The following is a 19,976-nucleotide window of genomic DNA, read 5'->3' on the forward strand; positions in this document are numbered from 1 at the left end:
GGTGTGTGTATGTTCACGCGTGTAAATCGTGTTCATGTGCGTCACGGCGCAGGACCGAAGCTTCGAGGATCAGGACGAGGAGCGCAAAGTGGGGCTGTGAGTGGCCGAGGGTTATACGGATGATAGCAGCCGGGTAAATTACGGATACACGGCCGAGTTCTATGAACTCTATGAACCGCGATGATAACAGGATACAAAGCCATCCAGTTCCGTTCGAGCAACGAAGCCGATAATTGATGCTGTGTTTTCACCGTAAACGTTGATTTTTCGTTCGATTGATTTCACCGAACCAGGTTGACGAGGAATGTTCTCTTCTTGTTCCGCATGCGTTTTACCTGCGTAAAACGCGTACAATTAGAGGAATGGCAGGGTTTTAATACAGACGGCTAAGTGTGAATTACACTGCTTCTTCGTTCCCAATTTTGCACTTCGATTTCTTTTGTCGCAAAGGCTCGTTGTAAACGCGCGAGCGCGAAACTTGCGTTACGCAACGCGATTCCATTTCTGCCTCCTGCGTCTAACCGCGAAAAAAGTTGAGAGACATCGCGCGTAATCGGATGTGACTAAAAGCCTGACTAATTGCTAGTACAACGCGGCGACTCTCGGGAGGCAACATTAAACATATACCAGATGTGGCGGCGGTCCAACCCGAGGATGGGCATGTAATAATAGGGTGTGTTTGTGTGGTTGAATCCGCGCCGTGGATGCTGGATATAAAAGGGCCTGGAATTAAGTCCTCCAGACTTCAGCCGCGGATGGCAAAGTCTAAAGAACCTAATCGCCGCGGGTCTTTGAACTCAAAGTTAATAACGCGTATTTATGTATTTGCCGAGCAATTAGCTTCGCGGCTATTAAATCCACCCTTGACTATACCCGGACGCCGACACGCCTCCCTCAGAGACGACGACGTGCTCTTTTGCTTGTGTGAAAAGTCTACTCGCTACTTTGGTCCTTGCGGTAAAACATTCTCTCGTTTTCGCTCTTTACCCCTTACTCTTCGTGATCACCGCGATCTATGGATCTTCCTCTTTCCTATTCTCCGTTTCGTTTGATCCATTGATCTCATCACGGTGATGCGAAAACTCGTGAGTTGCAAAATCCAATTTTTCACCGACGAAAATCATGGGTATAAGTTTGTAATTTATCAATTTTGGTGCATTGTTGAATCATAAAACTTCGATTTTCAGGAAGATCATATGTTTACTGAATTTACAGATTTAGAACAAAATTACATATCGATAATTTCGGAGTTAGGATTCAGGATTCACTGAGAATTCAATTTATTTTGGACCAGAAATTCTAGTGAAATAAATACAATCGTTTCGAGAACCGAACTGTTTAAATGTCGTTGGAATTACAAGAAAATTTTGTGAAAAGTAATTTTATTGCGTGTGATTATACATTTGTAAATACTAAGATTTCTGGTTACAAGAACATTAAATCTATTTCTTCATCTCCGAACCAATATCAAATCATCGTAATAATTACAAGAAAACATAGTGAAAAAGCGGAAACAAAAAATTATCCTTGGATTTACTATCCTCTCCGTTTTTTATTACAGTTACCACAATAATATTCGGAGTTACAAGATCAGGAGTCCAATTTACGACGGAGAAAAGCTGTAGTTAGAAAAATTTCAGTAACAGTTAACAGAAAAAACGTGTGCTAGTCTCCAAAATTTTTTTTTACCGTGAAGGATTATAATTAAATTAAGGATGAAACATTCAAGATTTTTCATTTACAGCCAAAGCCTATTTCAATTTGCAGCCAGAACTATATTTTCCGCTAATGGTAAAAAATTAAAATAGTTACGCACTGTTCGCCGTAACGAGAAATTTTTCTCGATGTATTTTAGCACGATTCATTTCCCTCCTAAGTAAATGGAAACCTAAACGACTCGTCATGTTCCTGTTCTGATTCAAATTACTGCGGTAATGACTTTGACGGAATAAAATGAATCTCCTTAGTTTTATATACTGCGAGGCTCAGTCACAACGAAGTTTTTGGATTTAATTTTCAAAACAAAAATTACAAATACGGATCACGTTATCCTTTCGATGCAACAAATTGAATATAGATTTATCTTCCACATCGCATCATGCAGGTATTCATAAACAATTACTCGTATATTGATTAATTTTTGGATTTAAACACTGTTCACAATACAATCACGCGGTAAATGATAAATTTAGGAAAAAATGTGTACAGTCCGACATCTCAACATCGTAAGCGATGTAGTATTTATCATTTCGATCGCGTTATTTCAATGAATGAGATTCAATGAATAGATCGAATGAATTTACGAAATAGTTCGCGGAAGCGGCGCCAGATGGAGCCTGTAGTCGAAACGTGGCAGGTGTTTCAAAATGGCGGCCGCTGGGAGTTCTTCAAATGTTTCGAATGCCTTCAATCAGCAGGTGCCGGCCACCCGGCATAGTCAATGAATGAGTAAAAGCGGAACGTCCTTGCGAAGTGTCACCGTTACGTTCCAATTTTATAGTAACGTTAGAATCCGTTACGAGGTCGTTGCCATTTTGGCAATCGATGATGGATCGGCTAAGCTTACGTACAGTAAAATAACGTAGGGTTAACTGTTAGAATGAAGTCGAAGTTGTGTTGATCGAATGTTTAATTAGAGTGTAAATTTATTCGAATTGAACGGTAATTTTTATGCAAGTAATGAATTAGAAAATTTAGGTAGTGAAAAATGTCTATTCTACGCATCGCCTATCAGCACGCTGGATTCACAAGGTATTTATTTTCTTTCTTATTTGATGGTACGTAGATTTTGAGGTTAACACGTGTCAAGCCTGCCTGCAGCTTCTCTGTAAACAACAATTCTCCGATTTCATTTGCGTATTTCTTCGAACTGGTGAACAGTTTGAACAGTCTGTAGCAGATAGCTGAAAAACGCTGATTCATTGCCCATGCGTATTTATCAGAATCACTTAATCGTGTCTAACAAATCTCGGGCTACCAAGTTTCACAAGGCAGAATGATAAACCAAAATGAAGACAATGTATCTATGAGTAAGCAGATTCTGAAATCGTTTATTCAATTTTCACAAAAATAATCGGTGCTTCGATTTATCAATAACTGTAACTTTTCACAGACTAATCGCTAGTAGAGATATTGAGCGTTGGTATTTAAACTGTAAACATTTATTACTGAACACAAATATACAAATTGTAACTCAGTATCAATTCTTCCAGGAATCTGTGCTCACGATATCGCCTGGACACAAAGATAGAATCGTTAAGCAAGGTAAAGAGAGATTTCATCACGCATCTTCGCAGAGAATTCAGGCCTAAAACCAGAAGCGAACGTCCGTCTTACAATGCTGCCGCGTTTGGAATCGGTGGAATTGGTATAGCAACTGCGTGTGTGATGCAATGGGCACGAAGCAGAGTGTTATGTGAAGCCGACAGAACTGCTGGCGTGATAAAAGTTAGCGAAAAAGAGCCAACTTTTCCATGGGCTAGATTCTTTCAGTACTTGTATCCGCATGTTTGGCACTTCTTGTTGGCATTGGCTGTAAGTTTTCAATCGTCCAATATAAGAATATCTTTATTGAATTATTTTTTTGAAACCTTATATCGCAGAAACTATCGATCTTTAGAAAACTCAATTTAAATTTAGTAAAGATAACTTCCTAACAATTTCATGCGGCTCGATTTACATTTAGCGTCAAGAATCTACGAAAGTTCAATTGTTGAAAAGACTGGTTTTGCTGTGTCAGCAAAGAATATTAAATATTTTACTTAACACTTTTAGAGTGCTCTCGCCGTTGCCGTGTTGAATATTTGGATTCCACAATGTATGAGTGAAGTTATAAACGTTGTGGCTAAACTATCTGACAAAACTGGCTTTTCCGAGAACACTGAAGGCAGAAGTGCGGCGTTTGTCATGTTTGAGAAATTGACACAGCCGACCTTTCGTTTGGCACGCATGTACGTAAGCCAAGTATGTGATTATTCTGAAAATATATCGGTAGAGTAGAGGAAATCTCGTTTATTGTAAAAAGAATATATTATGTATATACTCACATGGTTTGGATCTCATGCAATGTTAACAATTGAAATTATACTATAATTTTATCATTTTGACCTATTAATCGAAAAAGCACTTCTTCGTATTGAAAAGTGTTGGTTGTAACATTGCTATTTCATCTTATCTGATTCCCGAATATCCTCCAATTGAATACTGTCATGATAAATATATCTAGTGAGTTGTGATAGTAAAATTTTCTACCTATATTCTATCAAAAATGAAGTAATAATTTTTACGATTACATAAGTCACCATCAAATTTAACATTGAATTTATTTCATAGGCACTCTTCACCTTCGTCTACATTTACACTCTTTCGGGAATTGGCGAAAAGATAGCGATGAGCCTTCGTCAAGATCTGTTCAAGTCAGTGATAATGCAGGACATGGCGTTCTTTGATAGAAACAGAACAGGAGAAATAGTAAATCGATTGACAAGTGATATACAAGATTTCAAGAGCGCGTTTAAAATGTGCTTTTCCCAAGGTCTCAAAAGCATTACGCAGATCGTCGGATGTGTTATCTCTATCATAATGATATCTCCGCAATTGACCGGTGTCATGGTGATGTGCGTTCCTACCATAATATTAGTAGGTGCTATCCTTGGTTCAAGTTTGAGAAAAATGTCAAGCGAAGCTCAGAATCAGACAGCTAAATCAACGACCGTTTCCGAGGAAGCCATCAGCAACATCAGAACCGCAAGTGTTTTTGTTAAATTCATAATATCGTCTGCGAATGGTATTGAAAATCATGAGACTATTGATGCTTACCATTTGTTGTCTCTAGGTGAGAGCGTTTGCTGCGGAGGAAAGGGAAATCGAGTTGTTTTCCAATGAAGTTGAACTAGCAGCAGTGATGCATCAGCGCCTGGGCTTTGGTATCGGCCTTTTTCAGGGTGGGACTAATTTGTTTCTCAATGGAATAGTTTTGGGAACACTTTACCTGGGTGGACATCTCATGTCTATCGGTCAGCTGACTCCCGGGGATCTAATGGCGTTTTTAATGGCGACCCAAACTATTCAGAGATCTTTAACTCAGCTGTCTCTTCTGTTCGGCAGCTATGTGAGAGGGATCAGTGCAGGCAGCAGAGTTTTTGAGGTAAATTTTTTACAGGTTTCACAATTTTTAATGGCGATAATTCAACAAATTTTGTTTTCTCTTTGTTTTATTACAGTTTCTTGACCTCCCACCATCTCCGCTGATGATTGGAGGCAACGTAATCACTGACAGATGTTTCAGGGGTAATATTGAATTTGAAAATGTTACTTTCGAGTATCCGACTCGACCGAACAAACCTATCCTGAAAAATTTCAATCTCAATATTCCTGCTGGTAAAACCGTTGCCATCGTTGGTGCTAGTGGGAATGGCAAAACGACAGTAGCCGCACTGCTTGAAAGGTTAGAAAACGTTAAGTCTCTTGACGTAAGTAGGCAGTTTTCAGAGAGAGTAAATAACATTTTTTTTCAGGTTGTACGACGTCGACGAAGGCTCAATCAAAATTGATGGCACAGATATCAGAACATTGAATTCAAGTTATCTAAGAGGCGGAGTGTTAGGTTACATAAATCAAGAACCTGTACTGTTCGCAACAACGATAATGGAGAATATCAGATATGGAATGCATGGAGCGACAGATTCCGAAGTATATTTCCAATTATATATTTTTGTCAAAGTTTACTTGTGTTTCAAACTCTTATTATTACAGGTAATAGAAGCAGCGAAAGAAGCAAATGCGGATGAATTCATTCGCAACTTTCCTCAAGAATATAACACTCTTGTCGGCGAAAGAGGCACGCAACTTTCGGGTGGCCAAAAGCAACGAGTAGCCATCGCCAGAGCGCTGCTTAAAAAACCTTCAATTCTAATTCTGGATGAGGCCACAAGGTAGGGTAATCCTTCATGTTATTTCTTCCAGACTCCATTATTTCCAATGCACTATGGCTACTGTGTATATGAGACTATCGACTTACGTTCCCTTGAAATATTCTATTACAGTGCGTTGGATTACGAAAGCGAGAGGGTCGTCCAAAGGGCTTTAGACTCCGCAGCTAAAGGTAGAACGGTTCTCATCATTGCTCATAGATTGAGCACGATAAAAAATGCAGATATTATTGTTGTCCTGCAAAACGGTGTGATTGTTGAGGTAATTATACAACACAAGAGTAACTTCTTTCAAATATTATATGCAGAGATGAGTATAACAGTGACTCGTAGTAATCTGATTTTTCACTTACTTACAAATTAATAGTTGTTGATTCTTTTTCAATTTTATTTCAATAGATCGGTAAACACGACGAGCTTACGATGAAAAATGGAGTTTATTACAACTTAGTGAATCAGCAAGAGAAACAGAAGAAGGAAGAGACTGAAAACCGCCAACATGGCTGATTACGGTGCTGAAATATGTAACTCATGCGTCAGAGATCTTCGTTCAAGAGGATGATGGGACGCATAAATCAAGGTGAATTTTCAATTCCAATTATATTGTAGGAGGAAAGTTGTATACGGATATAGTAGTCATTTTTATTTATTCTTCTGTAAATTTCAATAAAATATTGCTAATCGGGTCGAAAATTTTCGTGTAATTCTTCATCAATTTAAACTATCAAGAAATGCGTAATTTCACCAATTTCTTTACCATTGAAGTATGCCAATGCACTAATAATGAATACCCATTAATTATCAAATGAAAGGTTGACTGTTTCTGGTGCTTGGAATGTAACCGTACAATGAACAGTTGAAATTATCTTGTTGGGTCCAGATCGCTGACAGCTGAAACTGTAAATTTTCTATCATTAGAAAACCTAATAGCAAAGCACAGAAATATCTTCTGTAAATGAAATGCAAAGTAGCAAGCAATGCACGTGTGATTTTGTTTAACTGTTTTAAAATGAGATGCACGATTCATGTGAATTTTGTTTTCATACAAAGTATGAAACCGCAGACTTTTGGCTATGAAAACTGGTCGTGAAATAGCTATTACATTATATCGCATTGAAATAATTGTTCAGTAGGCTCCGGGGCTTTTGTGAAAATGAACAATTTTCGAAGGAATGCTATAAAAATCGTTTCACGGATTGATAACAATCAGTTATGGTCAAATTAAACTCATAATATATGCAGATACTCACATCCTGGTATTTCGGTGGCATCTGTACAATATCCTCCATATTCATTGTAGATTAGTCCAGGTGGACAGGTGGAGTTTATTTGAAGCAATGCATCGGTTTCCATGGTGCACATGAAAAACTCTCCACAGTGTACCGAATTAGCAAAGAAACCAATTGTATAACACTCGTCAGCTTGCACTATAGTTGTAACACTCGCTGGATCATCGCATGATAGGGTATCTGGGTTGAAGATTAATTCTCCTGAACAGGTATGTGATGTCATTAGAATTTCATCATTGATATTTTCACATGTGTAATATTTCTGAAGATCTTGAGTATTCCTGAATGTTCCTGGTCCAGTGCATTTTTCTGAAGAACTTGCACCATTCGAACATTCTGGTACGTTTGATACGTAATCACAAGCGGCAAGTTGTTCGTTAAACCGAAGACAAGTGGGGCATTTATAAGGCAAAGTTGAAGTATTAGTGTTTAACATTTCACTGGTGCATTGTATGTATTCCGTGCAGCTGTTTTCAACTCTCGTAAATCCCACGGAAGAACACTCAACTGTAAAGAAAAAAGAAGCAATTTGATTCAGTTCTGGCAACAAAACGTTGTAAATTTAGTTGAAAATGATCTTGGGAAATACAGCTCGAGGTAATATCTAAACGACTAAACAAAAGACTGTGTTACTATGTAAATTGCATACCTGTTACTGGCACTGTGGCCGTTGTTGTAATTGGGGATAATGTAACATCTACACAAATGGTAGTGGAACTATCAGTGGTTGTTTCTGTTGAACCCGTGGAAGTCATCTCCTCCATAGTGGTTCGGCTGTCGGTGGTCATCGTACTTGCTGTGCTCGACCATCCCACAGTGGTTGAACTCTCCGTCGTGGATGAACTTCCAGTCGTAGTCGTGCTTTCGCCTGTCGTCGACGCTCCCGATGTTGTCCATGCGACGGATGTAGTTGCTCCTTGAATCGTCGAACTTTCCGATGTTGATGAACTTCCGGATGTAGTTGTGTCTCCGCTGGTTGTCGTTTCCGAAGGAGTAGTCTCTTCCTCCGTAGTTGAACTTTCAGTCGTGGTTGGACTTTGCGTCGTAGTCGTGCTTTCGCCTGTCGTCGACACTTCTGTAGTGGTCCATTCGACGAATGTAGTTGCTCCTTGAATCGTCGAACTTTCCGATGTTGATGAACTTCCGGATGTAGTTGTGTCTCCGCTGGTTGTCGTTTCCGAAGGAGTAGTCTCTTTCTCCGTAGTTGAACTTTCAGTCGTGGTTGGACTTTGCGTCGTAGTCGTGCTTTCGCCTGTCGTCGACACTTCTGGAGTGGTCCATTCGACGAATGTAGTTGCTCCTTGAATCGTCGAACTTTCCGATGTTGATGAACTTCCGGATGTAGTTGTGTCTCCGCTGGTTGTCGTTTCCGAAGGAGTAGTCTCTTCCTCCGTAGTTGAACTTTCAGTCGTGGTTGGACTTTGCGTCGTAGTCGTGCTTTCGCCTGTCGTCGACACTTCTGTAGTGGTCCATTCGACGAATGTAGTTGCTCCTTGAATCGTCGAACTTTCCGATGTTGATGAACTTCCGGATGTAGTTGTGTCTCCGCTGGTTGTCGTTTCCGAAGGAGTAGTCTCTTTCTCCGTAGTTGAACTTTCAGTCGTGGTTGGACTTTGCGTCGTAGTCGTGCTTTCGCCTGTCGTCGACACTTCTGGAGTGGTCCATTCGACGAATGTAGTTGCTCCTTGAATCGTCGAACTTTCCGATGTTGATGAACTTCCGGATGTAGTTGTGTCTCCGCTGGTTGTCGTTTCCGAAGGAGTAGTCTCTTTCTCCGTAGTTGAACTTTCAGTCGTGGTTGGACTTTGCGTCGTAGTCGTGCTTTCGCCTGTCGTCGACACTTCTGTAGTGGTCCATTCGACGGATGTAGTTGCTCCCTTAGTCGTCCAACTTCCTGATTTTGATGAACTTCCGGATGTAGTCGTGTCTCCGCTGGTTGTCGTTTCCGAAGAAGTAGTCTCTTTCTCCGTAGTTGAACTTTCAGTCGTGGTTGGACTTTCCGTCGTGGTCGTGCTTCTGCCTGTCGTCGACACTTCTGGAGTCGTCCATGCGACAGATGTAGTTGTTCCTTGAATCGTCGAACTTTCCGATGTTGACGAACTTCCGGATGTAGTTGTGTCTCCGCTGGTTGTCGTTTCCGAAGGAGTAGTCTCTTCCTCCGTAGTTGAACTTTCAGTCGTGGTTGGACTTTGCGTCGTAGTCGTGCTTTCGCCTGTCGTCGACACTTCTGTAGTGGTCCATTCGACGAATGTAGTTGCTCCTTGAATCGTCGAACTTTCCGATGTTGATGAACTTCCGGATGTAGTTGTGTCTCCGCTGGTTGTCGTTTCCGAAGGAGTAGTCTCTTTCTCCGTAGTTGAACTTTCAGTCGTGGTTGGACTTTGCGTCGTAGTCGTGCTTTCGCCTGTCGTCGACACTTCTGGAGTGGTCCATTCGACGAATGTAGTTGCTCCTTGAATCGTCGAACTTTCCGATGTTGATGAACTTCCGGATGTAGTTGTGTCTCCGCTGGTTGTCGTTTCCGAAGGAGTAGTCTCTTCCTCCGTAGTTGAACTTTCAGTCGTGGTTGGACTTTGCGTCGTAGTCGTGCTTTCGCCTGTCGTCGACACTTCTGTAGTGGTCCATTCGACGAATGTAGTTGCTCCTTGAATCGTCGAACTTTCCGATGTTGATGAACTTCCGGATGTAGTTGTGTCTCCGCTGGTTGTCGTTTCCGAAGGAGTAGTCTCTTTCTCCGTAGTTGAACTTTCAGTCGTGGTTGGACTTTGCGTCGTAGTCGTGCTTTCGCCTGTCGTCGACACTTCTGGAGTGGTCCATTCGACGAATGTAGTTGCTCCTTGAATCGTCGAACTTTCCGATGTTGATGAACTTCCGGATGTAGTTGTGTCTCCGCTGGTTGTCGTTTCCGAAGGAGTAGTCTCTTCCTCCGTAGTTGAACTTTCAGTCGTGGTTGGACTTTGCGTCGTAGTCGTGCTTTCGCCTGTCGTCGACACTTCTGTAGTGGTCCATTCGACGGATGTAGTTGCTCCCTTAGTCGTCCAACTTCCTGATTTTGATGAACTTCCGGATGTAGTCGTGTCTCCGCTGGTTGTCGTTTCCGAAGAAGTAGTCTCTTTCTCCGTAGTTGAACTTTCAGTCGTGGTTGGACTTTCCGTCGTGGTCGTGCTTCTGCCTGTCGTCGACACTTCTGGAGTCGTCCATGCGACAGATGTAGTTGTTCCTTGAATCGTCGAACTTTCCGATGTTGATGAACTTCCGGATGTAGTTGTGTCTCCGCTGGTTGTCGTTTCCGAAGGAGTAGTCTCTTCCTCCGTAGTTGAACTTTCAGTCGTGGTTGGACTTTGCGTCGTAGTCGTGCTTTCGCCTGTCGTCGACACTTCTGTAGTGGTCCATTCGACGAATGTAGTTGCTCCCTTAGTCGTCCAACTTCCTGATTTTGATGAACTTCCGGATGTAGTCGTGTCTCCGCTGGTTGTCGTTTCCGAAGAAGTAGTCTCTTTCTCCGTAGTTGAACTATCAGTCGTGGTTGGACTTTGCGTCGTAGTCGTGCTTTCGCCTGTCGTCGACACTTCTGTAGTGGTCCGTTCGACGAATGTAGTTGCTCCTTGAATCGTCGAACTTTCCGATGTTGATGAACTTCCGGATGTAGTTGTGTCTCCGCTGGTTGTCGTTTCCGAAGGAGTAGTCTCTTTCTCCGTAGTTGAACTTTCAGTCGTGGTTGGACTTTGCGTCGTAGTCGTGCTTTCGCCTGTCGTCGACACTTCTGGAGTGGTCCATTCGACGAATGTAGTTGCTCCTTGAATCGTCGAACTTTCCGATGTTGATGAACTTCCGGATGTAGTTGTGTCTCCGCTGGTTGTCGTTTCCGAAGGAGTAGTCTCTTCCTCCGTAGTTGAACTTTCAGTCGTGGTTGGACTTTGCGTCGTAGTCGTGCTTTCGCCTGTCGTCGACACTTCCGTAGTGGTCCATTCGACGGATGTAGTTGCTCCCTTAGTCGTCCAACTTCCTGATTTTGATGAACTTCCGGATGTAGTCGTGTCTCCGCTGGTTGTCGTTTCCGAAGAAGTAGTCTCTTTCTCCGTAGTTGAACTTTCAGTCGTGGTTGGACTTTCCGTCGTGGTCGTGCTTCTGCCTGTCGTCGACACTTCTGGAGTCGTCCATGCGACAGATGTAGTTGTTCCTTGAATCGTCGAACTTTCCGATGTTGATGAACTTTCGGATGTAGTTGTGTCTCCGCTGGTTGTCGTTTCCGAAGGAGTAGTCTCTTTCTCCGTAGTTGAACTTTCAGTCGTGGTTGGACTTTCCGTCGTAGTCGTGCTTCTGCCTGTCGTCGACACTTCTGGAGTCGTCCATGCGACAGATGTAGTTGCTCCATGAATCGTCGAACTTTCCGATGTTGATGAACTTCCGGATGTAGTTGTGTCTCCGCTGGTTGTCGTTTCCGAAGGAGTAGTCTCTTCCTCCGTAGTTGAACTTTCAGTCGTGGTTGGACTTTGCGTCGTAGTCGTGCTTTCGCCTGTCGTCGACACTTCTGTAGTGGTCCATTCGACGGATGTAGTTGCTCCCTTAGTCGTCCAACTTCCTGATTTTGATGAACTTCCGGATGTAGTCGTGTCTCCGCTGGTTGTCGTTTCCGAAGAAGTAGTCTCTTTCTCCGTAGTTGAACTTTCAGTCGTGGTTGGACTTTCCGTCGTGGTCGTGCTTCTGCCTGTCGTCGACACTTCTGGAGTCGTCCATGCGACAGATGTAGTTGTTCCTTGAATCGTCGAACTTTCCGATGTTGATGAACTTCCGGATGTAGTTGTGTCTCCGCTGGTTGTCGTTTCCGAAGGAGTAGTCTCTTCCTCCGTAGTTGAACTTTCAGTCGTGGTTGGACTTTGCGTCGTAGTCGTGCTTTCGCCTGTCGTCGACACTTCTGGAGTGGTCCATTCGACGAATGTAGTTGCTCCTTGAATCGTCGAACTTTCCGATGTTGATGAACTTCCGGATGTAGTTGTGTCTCCGCTGGTTGTCGTTTCCGAAGGAGTAGTCTCTTCCTCCGTAGTTGAACTTTCAGTCGTGGTTGGACTTTGCGTCGTAGTCGTGCTTTCGCCTGTCGTCGACACTTCCGTAGTGGTCCATTCGACGGATGTAGTTGCTCCCTTAGTCGTCCAACTTCCTGATTTTGATGAACTTCCGGATGTAGTCGTGTCTCCGCTGGTTGTCGTTTCCGAAGAAGTAGTCTCTTTCTCCGTAGTTGAACTTTCAGTCGTGGTTGGACTTTCCGTCGTGGTCGTGCTTCTGCCTGTCGTCGACACTTCTGGAGTCGTCCATGCGACAGATGTAGTTGTTCCTTGAATCGTCGAACTTTCCGATGTTGATGAACTTTCGGATGTAGTTGTGTCTCCGCTGGTTGTCGTTTCCGAAGGAGTAGTCTCTTTCTCCGTAGTTGAACTTTCAGTCGTGGTTGGACTTTCCGTCGTAGTCGTGCTTCTGCCTGTCGTCGACACTTCTGGAGTCGTCCATGCGACAGATGTAGTTGCTCCATGAATCGTCGAACTTTCCGATGTTGATGAACTTCCGGATGTAGTTGTGTCTCCGCTGGTTGTCGTTTCCGAAGGAGTAGTCTCTTCCTCCGTAGTTGAACTTTCAGTCGTGGTTGGACTTTGCGTCGTAGTCGTGCTTTCGCCTGTCGTCGACACTTCTGTAGTGGTCCATTCGACGGATGTAGTTGCTCCCTTAGTCGTCCAACTTCCTGATTTTGATGAACTTCCGGATGTAGTCGTGTCTCCGCTGGTTGTCGTTTCCGAAGAAGTAGTCTCTTTCTCCGTAGTTGAACTTTCAGTCGTGGTTGGACTTTCCGTCGTGGTCGTGCTTCTGCCTGTCGTCGACACTTCTGGAGTCGTCCATGCGACAGATGTAGTTGTTCCTTGAATCGTCGAACTTTCCGATGTTGATGAACTTTCGGATGTAGTTGTGTCTCCGCTGGTTGTCGTTTCCGAAGGAGTAGTCTCTTTCTCCGTAGTTGAACTTTCAGTCGTGGTTGGACTTTCCGTCGTGGTCGTGCTTCTGCCTGTCGTCGACACTTCTGGAGTCGTCCATGCGACAGATGTAGTTGTTCCTTGAATCGTCGAACTTTCCGATGTTGATGAACTTCCGGATGTAGTTGTGTCTCCGCTGGTTGTCGTTTCCGAAGGAGTAGTCTCTTTCTCCGTAGTTGAACTTTCAGTCGTGGTTGGACTTTGCGTCGTAGTCGTGCTTTCGCCTGTCGTCGACACTTCTGGAGTGGTCCATTCGACGAATGTAGTTGCTCCTTGAATCGTCGAACTTTCCGATGTTGATGAACTTCCGGATGTAGTTGTGTCTCCGCTGGTTGTCGTTTCCGAAGGAGTAGTCTCTTCCTCCGTAGTTGAACTTTCAGTCGTGGTTGGACTTTGCGTCGTAGTCGTGCTTTCGCCTGTCGTCGACACTTCTGTAGTGGTCCATTCGACGGATGTAGTTGCTCCCTTAGTCGTCCAACTTCCTGATTTTGATGAACTTCCGGATGTAGTCGTGTCTCCGCTGGTTGTCGTTTCCGAAGAAGTAGTCTCTTTCTCCGTAGTTGAACTTTCAGTCGTGGTTGGACTTTGCGTCGTAGTCGTGCTTTCGCCTGTCGTCGACACTTCTGGAGTGGTCCATTCGACGAATGTAGTTGCTCCTTGAATCGTCGAACTTTCCGATGTTGATGAACTTCCGGATGTAGTTGTGTCTCCGCTGGTTGTCGTTTCCGAAGGAGTAGTCTCTTCCTCCGTAGTTGAACTTTCAGTCGTGGTTGGACTTTGCGTCGTAGTCGTGCTTTCGCCTGTCGTCGACACTTCTGGAGTGGTCCATTCGACGAATGTAGTTGCTCCTTGAATCGTCGAACTTTCCGATGTTGATGAACTTCCGGATGTAGTTGTGTCTCCGCTGGTTGTCGTTTCCGAAGGAGTAGTCTCTTCCTCCGTAGTTGAACTTTCAGTCGTGGTTTGACTTTGCGTCGTAGTCGTGCTTTCGCCTGTCGTCGACACTTCTGTAGTGGTCCATTCGACGGATGTAGTTGCTCCCTTAGTCGTCCAACTTCCTGATTTTGATGAACTTCCGGATGTAGTCGTGTCTCCGCTGGTTGTCGTTTCCGAAGAAGTAGTCTCTTTCTCCGTAGTTGAACTTTCAGTCGTGGTTGGACTTTCCGTCGTGGTCGTGCTTCTGCCTGTCGTCGACACTTCTGGAGTCGTCCATGTGACAGATGTAGTTGTTCCTTGAATCGTCGAACTTTCCGATGTTGATGAACTTTCGGATGTAGTTGTGTCTCCGCTGGTTGTCGTTTCCGAAGGAGTAGTCTCTTTCTCCGTAGTTGAACTTTCAGTCGTGGTTGGACTTTCCGTCGTGGTCGTGCTTCTGCCTGTCGTCGACACTTCTGGAGTCGTCCATGCGACAGATGTAGTTGTTCCTTGAATCGTCGAACTTTCCGATGTTGATGAACTTCCGGATGTAGTTGTGTCTCCGCTGGTTGTCGTTTCCGAAGGAGTAGTCTCTTTCTCCGTAGTTGAACTTTCAGTCGTGGTTGGACTTTCCGTCGTGGTCGTGCTTCTGCCTGTCGTCGACACTTCTGGAGTCGTCCATGCGACAGATGTAGTTGTTCCTTGAATCGTCGAACTTTCCGATGTTGATGAACTTCCGGATGTAGTTGTGTCTCCGCTGGTTGTCGTTTCCGAAGGAGTAGTCTCTTTCTCCGTAGTTGAACTTTCAGTCGTGGTTGGACTTTGCGTCGTAGTCGTGCTTTCGCCTGTCGTCGACACTTCTGGAGTGGTCCATTCGACGGATGTAGTTGCTCCCTTAGTCGTCCAACTTCCTGATTTTGATGAACTTACGGATGTAGTTGTGTCTCTGCTAGTTGTCGTTTCCGAGGAAGTAGTCTCTTCCTCCGTAGTTGAACATTCGGTCGTCGTTGGACTTTCCGTCGTGGTCGTGCTTCTGCCTGTCGTTGACACTCCTGGAGTCGTCCATGCGACAGATGTAATTGCTCCTTGAGTCGTCGAACTTTCCGATGTTGATGAACTTACGGATGTAGTTGTGTCTCTGCTAGTTGTCGTTTCCGAGGAAGTAGTCTCTTCCTCCGTAGTTGAACATTCAGTCGTCGTTGAACTTTCCGTCGTGGTCGTGCTTCTGCCTGTCGTCGACACTTCTGGAGTCGTCCATGCGACAGATGTAGTTGCTCCTTGAGTCGTCGAACTTTCCGATGTTGATGAACTTACGGATGTAGTCGTGTCTCCGCTAGTTGTCGTTTCCGAGGAAGTAGTCTCTTCCTCCGTAGTTGAACATTCAGTCGTTGTCGGACTTTCCGTCGTGGTCGTGCTTCTGCCTGTCGTCGACAGTTCTGGAGTCGTCCATGCGACAGATGTAGTTGCTCCTTGAGTCGTCGAACTTTCCGATGTTGATGAACTTACGGATGTAGTCGTGTCTCCGCTAGTTGTCGTTTCCGAGGAAGTAGTCTCTTCCTCCGTAGTTGAACATTCAGTCGTTGTCGGACTTTCCGTCGTGGTCGTGCTTCTGCCTGTCGTCGACAGTTCTGGAGTCGTCCATGCGACAGATGTAGTTGCTCCTTGAGTCGTCGAACTTTCCGATGTTGATGAACTTCCGGATGTAGTTGTGTCTGTGCTTGTCGTCGAATCAGAAAAAGTGGTCGCTTCCTCGGTAGTGGAACTCTCGTCATTAGTCTCACACCCGCTTTTCTCATCATCGCACGGTCTGTTTACCGAGCAAATTTGACTACGTTCTTTATACGTAGTACCGGACGTACATTGCATCATTTGCTGAAAAAAATGTGTTGTGTTGGTACTACACATGTAGAATACCTTGCAGTCCTCTTCAACAGGAAATCGACCGGTCGTATTGCATGAATCCAATTCGATATCGTCACGAATTCCATTTTTAATTCGAATGGTGGGAATCACTTCTGTCACAATTTCAGTTGTACAAGTTTCTATCAGCCAATTGTAGTATTTCTCCTCCTCACACTCCATCAAAATTAGTACGTTCGACGAGCAGAAGTAATATTTTTTCGGGTTCTGTGAATGCGGATACAAACTACTGGTTTCGCAAATTTCCGTTGCTTCCGAAACATAGTACCCTCCTCCAGGTACATCAGTGCATTGTTTCGTTTCTTCATTCATGTACTGCCCCTCCGTACATGTATTCGCCTGGAATTGTGTTTGAGAATGCAACAATAATGGGTCTCCAGTAGTGCCGAGTCATTTGCTTGAGCATTGGTCGGTATTATATGTAAATTGCAGTTACCCTGATAGTGTATCATATATGGTACTATTTACTAATCACATCCTTGGATATTCATATCCCCACGCTCGATCCATCAATATATCACAATAATCAGCTATTTTTCTCTATCGATTTGTTAGATCGTTCAAAGTTTTAACAATAATAAGATATTGACGCTATCGCTTCGACAGTTAGAGTAAGAAAGTGATTGATAACTTACGGATCCTGACGAGGTACTTGAAGCAAGTATTGATATCACGAGTAGGACCCTGTTCGGCGAGAGCATTTCGCAGATTTGTGTTTCCTGACGAATTGCAAAGAACTGAGGAACATTAGTCGCGAGTGCAGGTAATAGTTCTGTTTTTGTAGGAGTCTGCCAATGAAAAATTTATCGAAATATCGGTACGAGACTGTTCACGCACCTGATACATGATCGTGTCGTCGAACGTGCTTAAAGTCAACACATTTCCAAGCTGCATAGCATTCGGCTTCTCTGTACTCCACGTTGTGACCTTGCATCGTCACGCCTTCCGTCTTTGTGTTATTTTCGATATTGTTTATACATATTCGTCGATAATCCTTCCACAAGAAAATTCACTTGTCGGTATTGAATTTCCAATCTCCTCAAAGCAACTCATACGTATTTCACACGCCGCATGTCTCACGATTTCGAACGTCATTTCACACGTTAATCTGTAAGAACGTTAAAACATATGACTATAAAACTTGGTATTTCCTCACGAATTCGCGTATAGATAATGTTTGTTACATCCTGATGTTTTATTAGCAGAGTGGTTTCGTGAAAAGTAATCGGTTTCATTTATTATTTCTCTTTTAATGGTCTGCAGTGAAAACTCAAACGACCGGTAGTTCCAGTTTATTACGATCCGTATCAACATTAACGTATTTCCTTATTATAGAAAAAGATTTTACTTATTAGTACAAAATATTATCACAGTCGAAGCTCCTTAATTTCTCAAAATTTGAACTTCGCTGTACTCTTCAAAAACTAAAGTTTGTTTTTTACGCTCTCTACAGGTTATTACAGCAAGCCTGAGGACTTCGCCTTCTAAGAGTGAAACTTACATAGTAACCTACGCGTTTAAGGAATCATGAATGCCATTTTTCAGATAAATTTCTTTTGTTCGCCACGTCATGTCGAAACGTTTGGACTTTAGTATAGAAACGTTACGCTATACACGAACGTATCGCTGTTCGAAGAATTCAAATTCATGAAATTGCACGACGCACAGTTTGGCATACTAGCATTGATTTGCGGGAAAAAATGTATCCAAACTTTGTATAAGGATAGGGTATGATCTGAATACAAGAAAGTTATAAGTCTGTGGGGAACATATTATGAATAAGATCATTTATTCAATATACATTAAAAGAACGGGACATAAAATTGAAAGGAAAACAAAGTTAACAATCTGTGGTTATGATTAAGTATTTACACCTTATATATTTACACCTCAAGTACAAATATCTATACCCCAATTATCTTCGTCTACATCCAATTTACATCATTTTCATACCATTTTCATCCTTTACAAATAAATATGATTAATCGAATTATTTGCTCACAATCTATGGCGTACAGCACAGTGTCGAAACAGATGCCGATGCCGATGCGAGTTGGGATTGACAATGTCGTCTCGCGTTTGTTCAAGTTGCAGAATTTAACGAGTAATTTGAAAAAATAAAAGGCGAAGAATTTAAATGAAAGCGATAAAATTAATAAATCAATCCGCCTTCTGTTTGAGGTATACAGATATTTCTCACATTCGTTCAATGCAAACTGATGGAACAACAAATGTATGTTTTATAAACTTTTCAGTCTAGCCCCAGAGCTCAATAGATAAGTGAAATTGCTTCATTTATCGTATGGATTATCATCATTTATAATTATAGAGGGCTGAGATCAGAGTGTTTGAAACAATTTGACATACATATAAATCATGTCGGTAATATTGCGTGGATATAATTCCGTAAAGTACACAATCCACAGTCCATAAGCATATCCACTGATTTCATAAAGACTGGGAGTGAAATTCTGCGTAAATAAAAGCTAAAAAATTATCTTTTACATAATTAATCCCTGCAATTTATCACCATCGTCGTCCTACGATACTTTTGTATTTCACAAGTACACAATAGGGTCTTTGTTTTTTCTTTTTTTTGTCCGGAGTCAATACAGAGTAGCCTCATCAAAATTGTTTTGCATAAACTATGACGCTTTTCCCACAAGAATCGTTGACGTAATATTCACAGCGCATATGCCGTATTGTGTTTCACGTGAAAGCCTGCCATCGTTTTGCGTCATACTTACTCAATTTATTATTATCAGCGTGCAGTTAAGTAACAAATACACCCCAGACCCAACCCCCTATGTCTCACCAATCATCCTGCGGTAATTTGTATGTAAAATTGTCACTTCTGATCACTGTAATCCCAGCGCCGTAATACGGCATTACGTAATGCGAACCGTCAGCCGGACCCACTACTTGAGTCGCGATTAGTATAACGTCGAAAAATTGACCAACAAACAGAAATCCCAAAGTGCTCAGCTTCAGCAGACCCAACGCCGGATAACCGAGGTAAAATCTGTCCGCTCCGAACATTCCAAGGAATATCGAAAGCAGCAGCGACGTCTCGAAGGAATACCCGTTTCTGCGCAAGGAATAATACAGTTTTAGATATCATGGCTGAAATGTTGTATAAACTACCGGAACTATTTTTTCAACTTTTTCTCATTAGAATTTTTTTACTTACGTCCATTTGCACGGTATATCTTTTTTGAACGTGTTGTTTCCGGACTCTTCGCACACCAGATCTGTGGCGGCAAGGCAGGTGACTGAAAAAGAAAAACGTTAGTCGAATTATACCATTCTGACGGTCACATATCTAACAAAGTCGGCGGGGACAAAGGACACATCTGATTGTTAACCTCAAAGATTAAGCGAGGTTAGATCAGGTAAAGAATGAATTTCGAGGGAACTTGAGGAGCGGGTCAAGTCGAGCCGAACAAAAATTGCAATTTCACCGCACGTATTCACCTTTGGCCTTGTTTTCTTTCGTGCATCCTTTCGGCTGTTGAGTTTTAAGGTCGATAAATTCGTAGTCTGGATGCGGGCATATGTATTGGCCGAGTCTGAGGTTGTTGCAATCGATATTTGGCACCTGATTACAATCGCATTTTACGATCAATATCATAATCACCGTCGTCAACAGCTCGGTATAATTACACCAGCGATTATTCATTCTTCCAAATTCATTTCAAGCCACGCGTCGCTCATGCCATTATCGTGTCAAAACTTCGTGTTTAACAAACTTAACGTAACGTAACGTAACCTACAAAAATCACATTTGACTAACGTCAGATTCAGTGATTTGCTTCGATAACATCTCACGAGATGTCGCCACCGAACCGTCAGAACGTTTTGTTCTCTGCCGAGCATTTTGTTAACTAGATTTGCCGCAAAAC

At 42.9% G+C, this 19,976-nt stretch overlaps 3 protein-coding genes across 5 annotated transcripts; 1 reads left to right on the forward strand and 2 right to left on the reverse strand.

Moving 5' to 3' along the window:
* Window positions 1-2,406: 2,406 nt before the first annotated feature.
* LOC124184037 (mitochondrial potassium channel ATP-binding subunit) lies at window positions 2,407-6,471 on the forward strand. 3 transcript variants are annotated; one of them, XM_046573364.1, is made up of 10 exons: window positions 2,407-2,751; window positions 3,213-3,534; window positions 3,775-3,963; window positions 4,333-4,746; window positions 4,835-5,146; window positions 5,223-5,446; window positions 5,517-5,691; window positions 5,755-5,933; window positions 6,045-6,192; window positions 6,330-6,471. In XM_046573364.1, exons 1-10 carry the CDS (start codon window positions 2,708-2,710, stop codon window positions 6,435-6,437), a joined length of 2,115 nt encoding a protein of 704 aa, XP_046429320.1. In that variant the 5' UTR covers window positions 2,407-2,707; the 3' UTR covers window positions 6,438-6,471. The 3 variants fall into 3 exon arrangements, with proteins under 3 accessions (XP_046429320.1, XP_046429321.1, XP_046429322.1); XM_046573366.1 differs by lacking the exon at window positions 2,407-2,751 and adding an exon at window positions 2,933-3,029; XM_046573365.1 differs by lacking the exon at window positions 3,775-3,963.
* Window positions 6,472-6,560: 89 nt separating this feature from the next.
* On the reverse strand, window positions 6,561-16,968 carry LOC124183260 (serine-rich adhesin for platelets-like). The gene is made up of 6 exons (XM_046571521.1): window positions 16,912-16,968; window positions 16,710-16,862; window positions 11,517-16,413; window positions 7,869-11,306; window positions 7,181-7,726; window positions 6,561-6,827 (listed from the first exon to the last, which is right to left on the reverse strand). The coding sequence occupies exons 1-6, from the start codon at window positions 16,966-16,968 to the stop codon at window positions 6,793-6,795; spliced, it is 9,126 nt and encodes a 3,041-aa protein (XP_046427477.1). The 3' UTR covers window positions 6,561-6,792.
* A 1,618-nt stretch (window positions 16,969-18,586) lies between these two features.
* On the reverse strand, window positions 18,587-19,882 carry LOC124184041 (TM2 domain-containing protein CG10795). The gene is made up of 3 exons (XM_046573375.1): window positions 19,549-19,882; window positions 19,265-19,346; window positions 18,587-19,162 (listed from the first exon to the last, which is right to left on the reverse strand). The coding sequence occupies exons 1-3, from the start codon at window positions 19,751-19,753 to the stop codon at window positions 18,886-18,888; spliced, it is 564 nt and encodes a 187-aa protein (XP_046429331.1). The 5' UTR covers window positions 19,754-19,882; the 3' UTR covers window positions 18,587-18,885.
* Window positions 19,883-19,976: the final 94 nt, after the last annotated feature.

Source organism: Neodiprion fabricii, chromosome 5 (genome assembly GCF_021155785.1).
Source record: "Neodiprion fabricii isolate iyNeoFabr1 chromosome 5, iyNeoFabr1.1, whole genome shotgun sequence".
NCBI classification, from domain to species: Eukaryota; Metazoa; Arthropoda; class Insecta; order Hymenoptera; family Diprionidae; genus Neodiprion; species Neodiprion fabricii.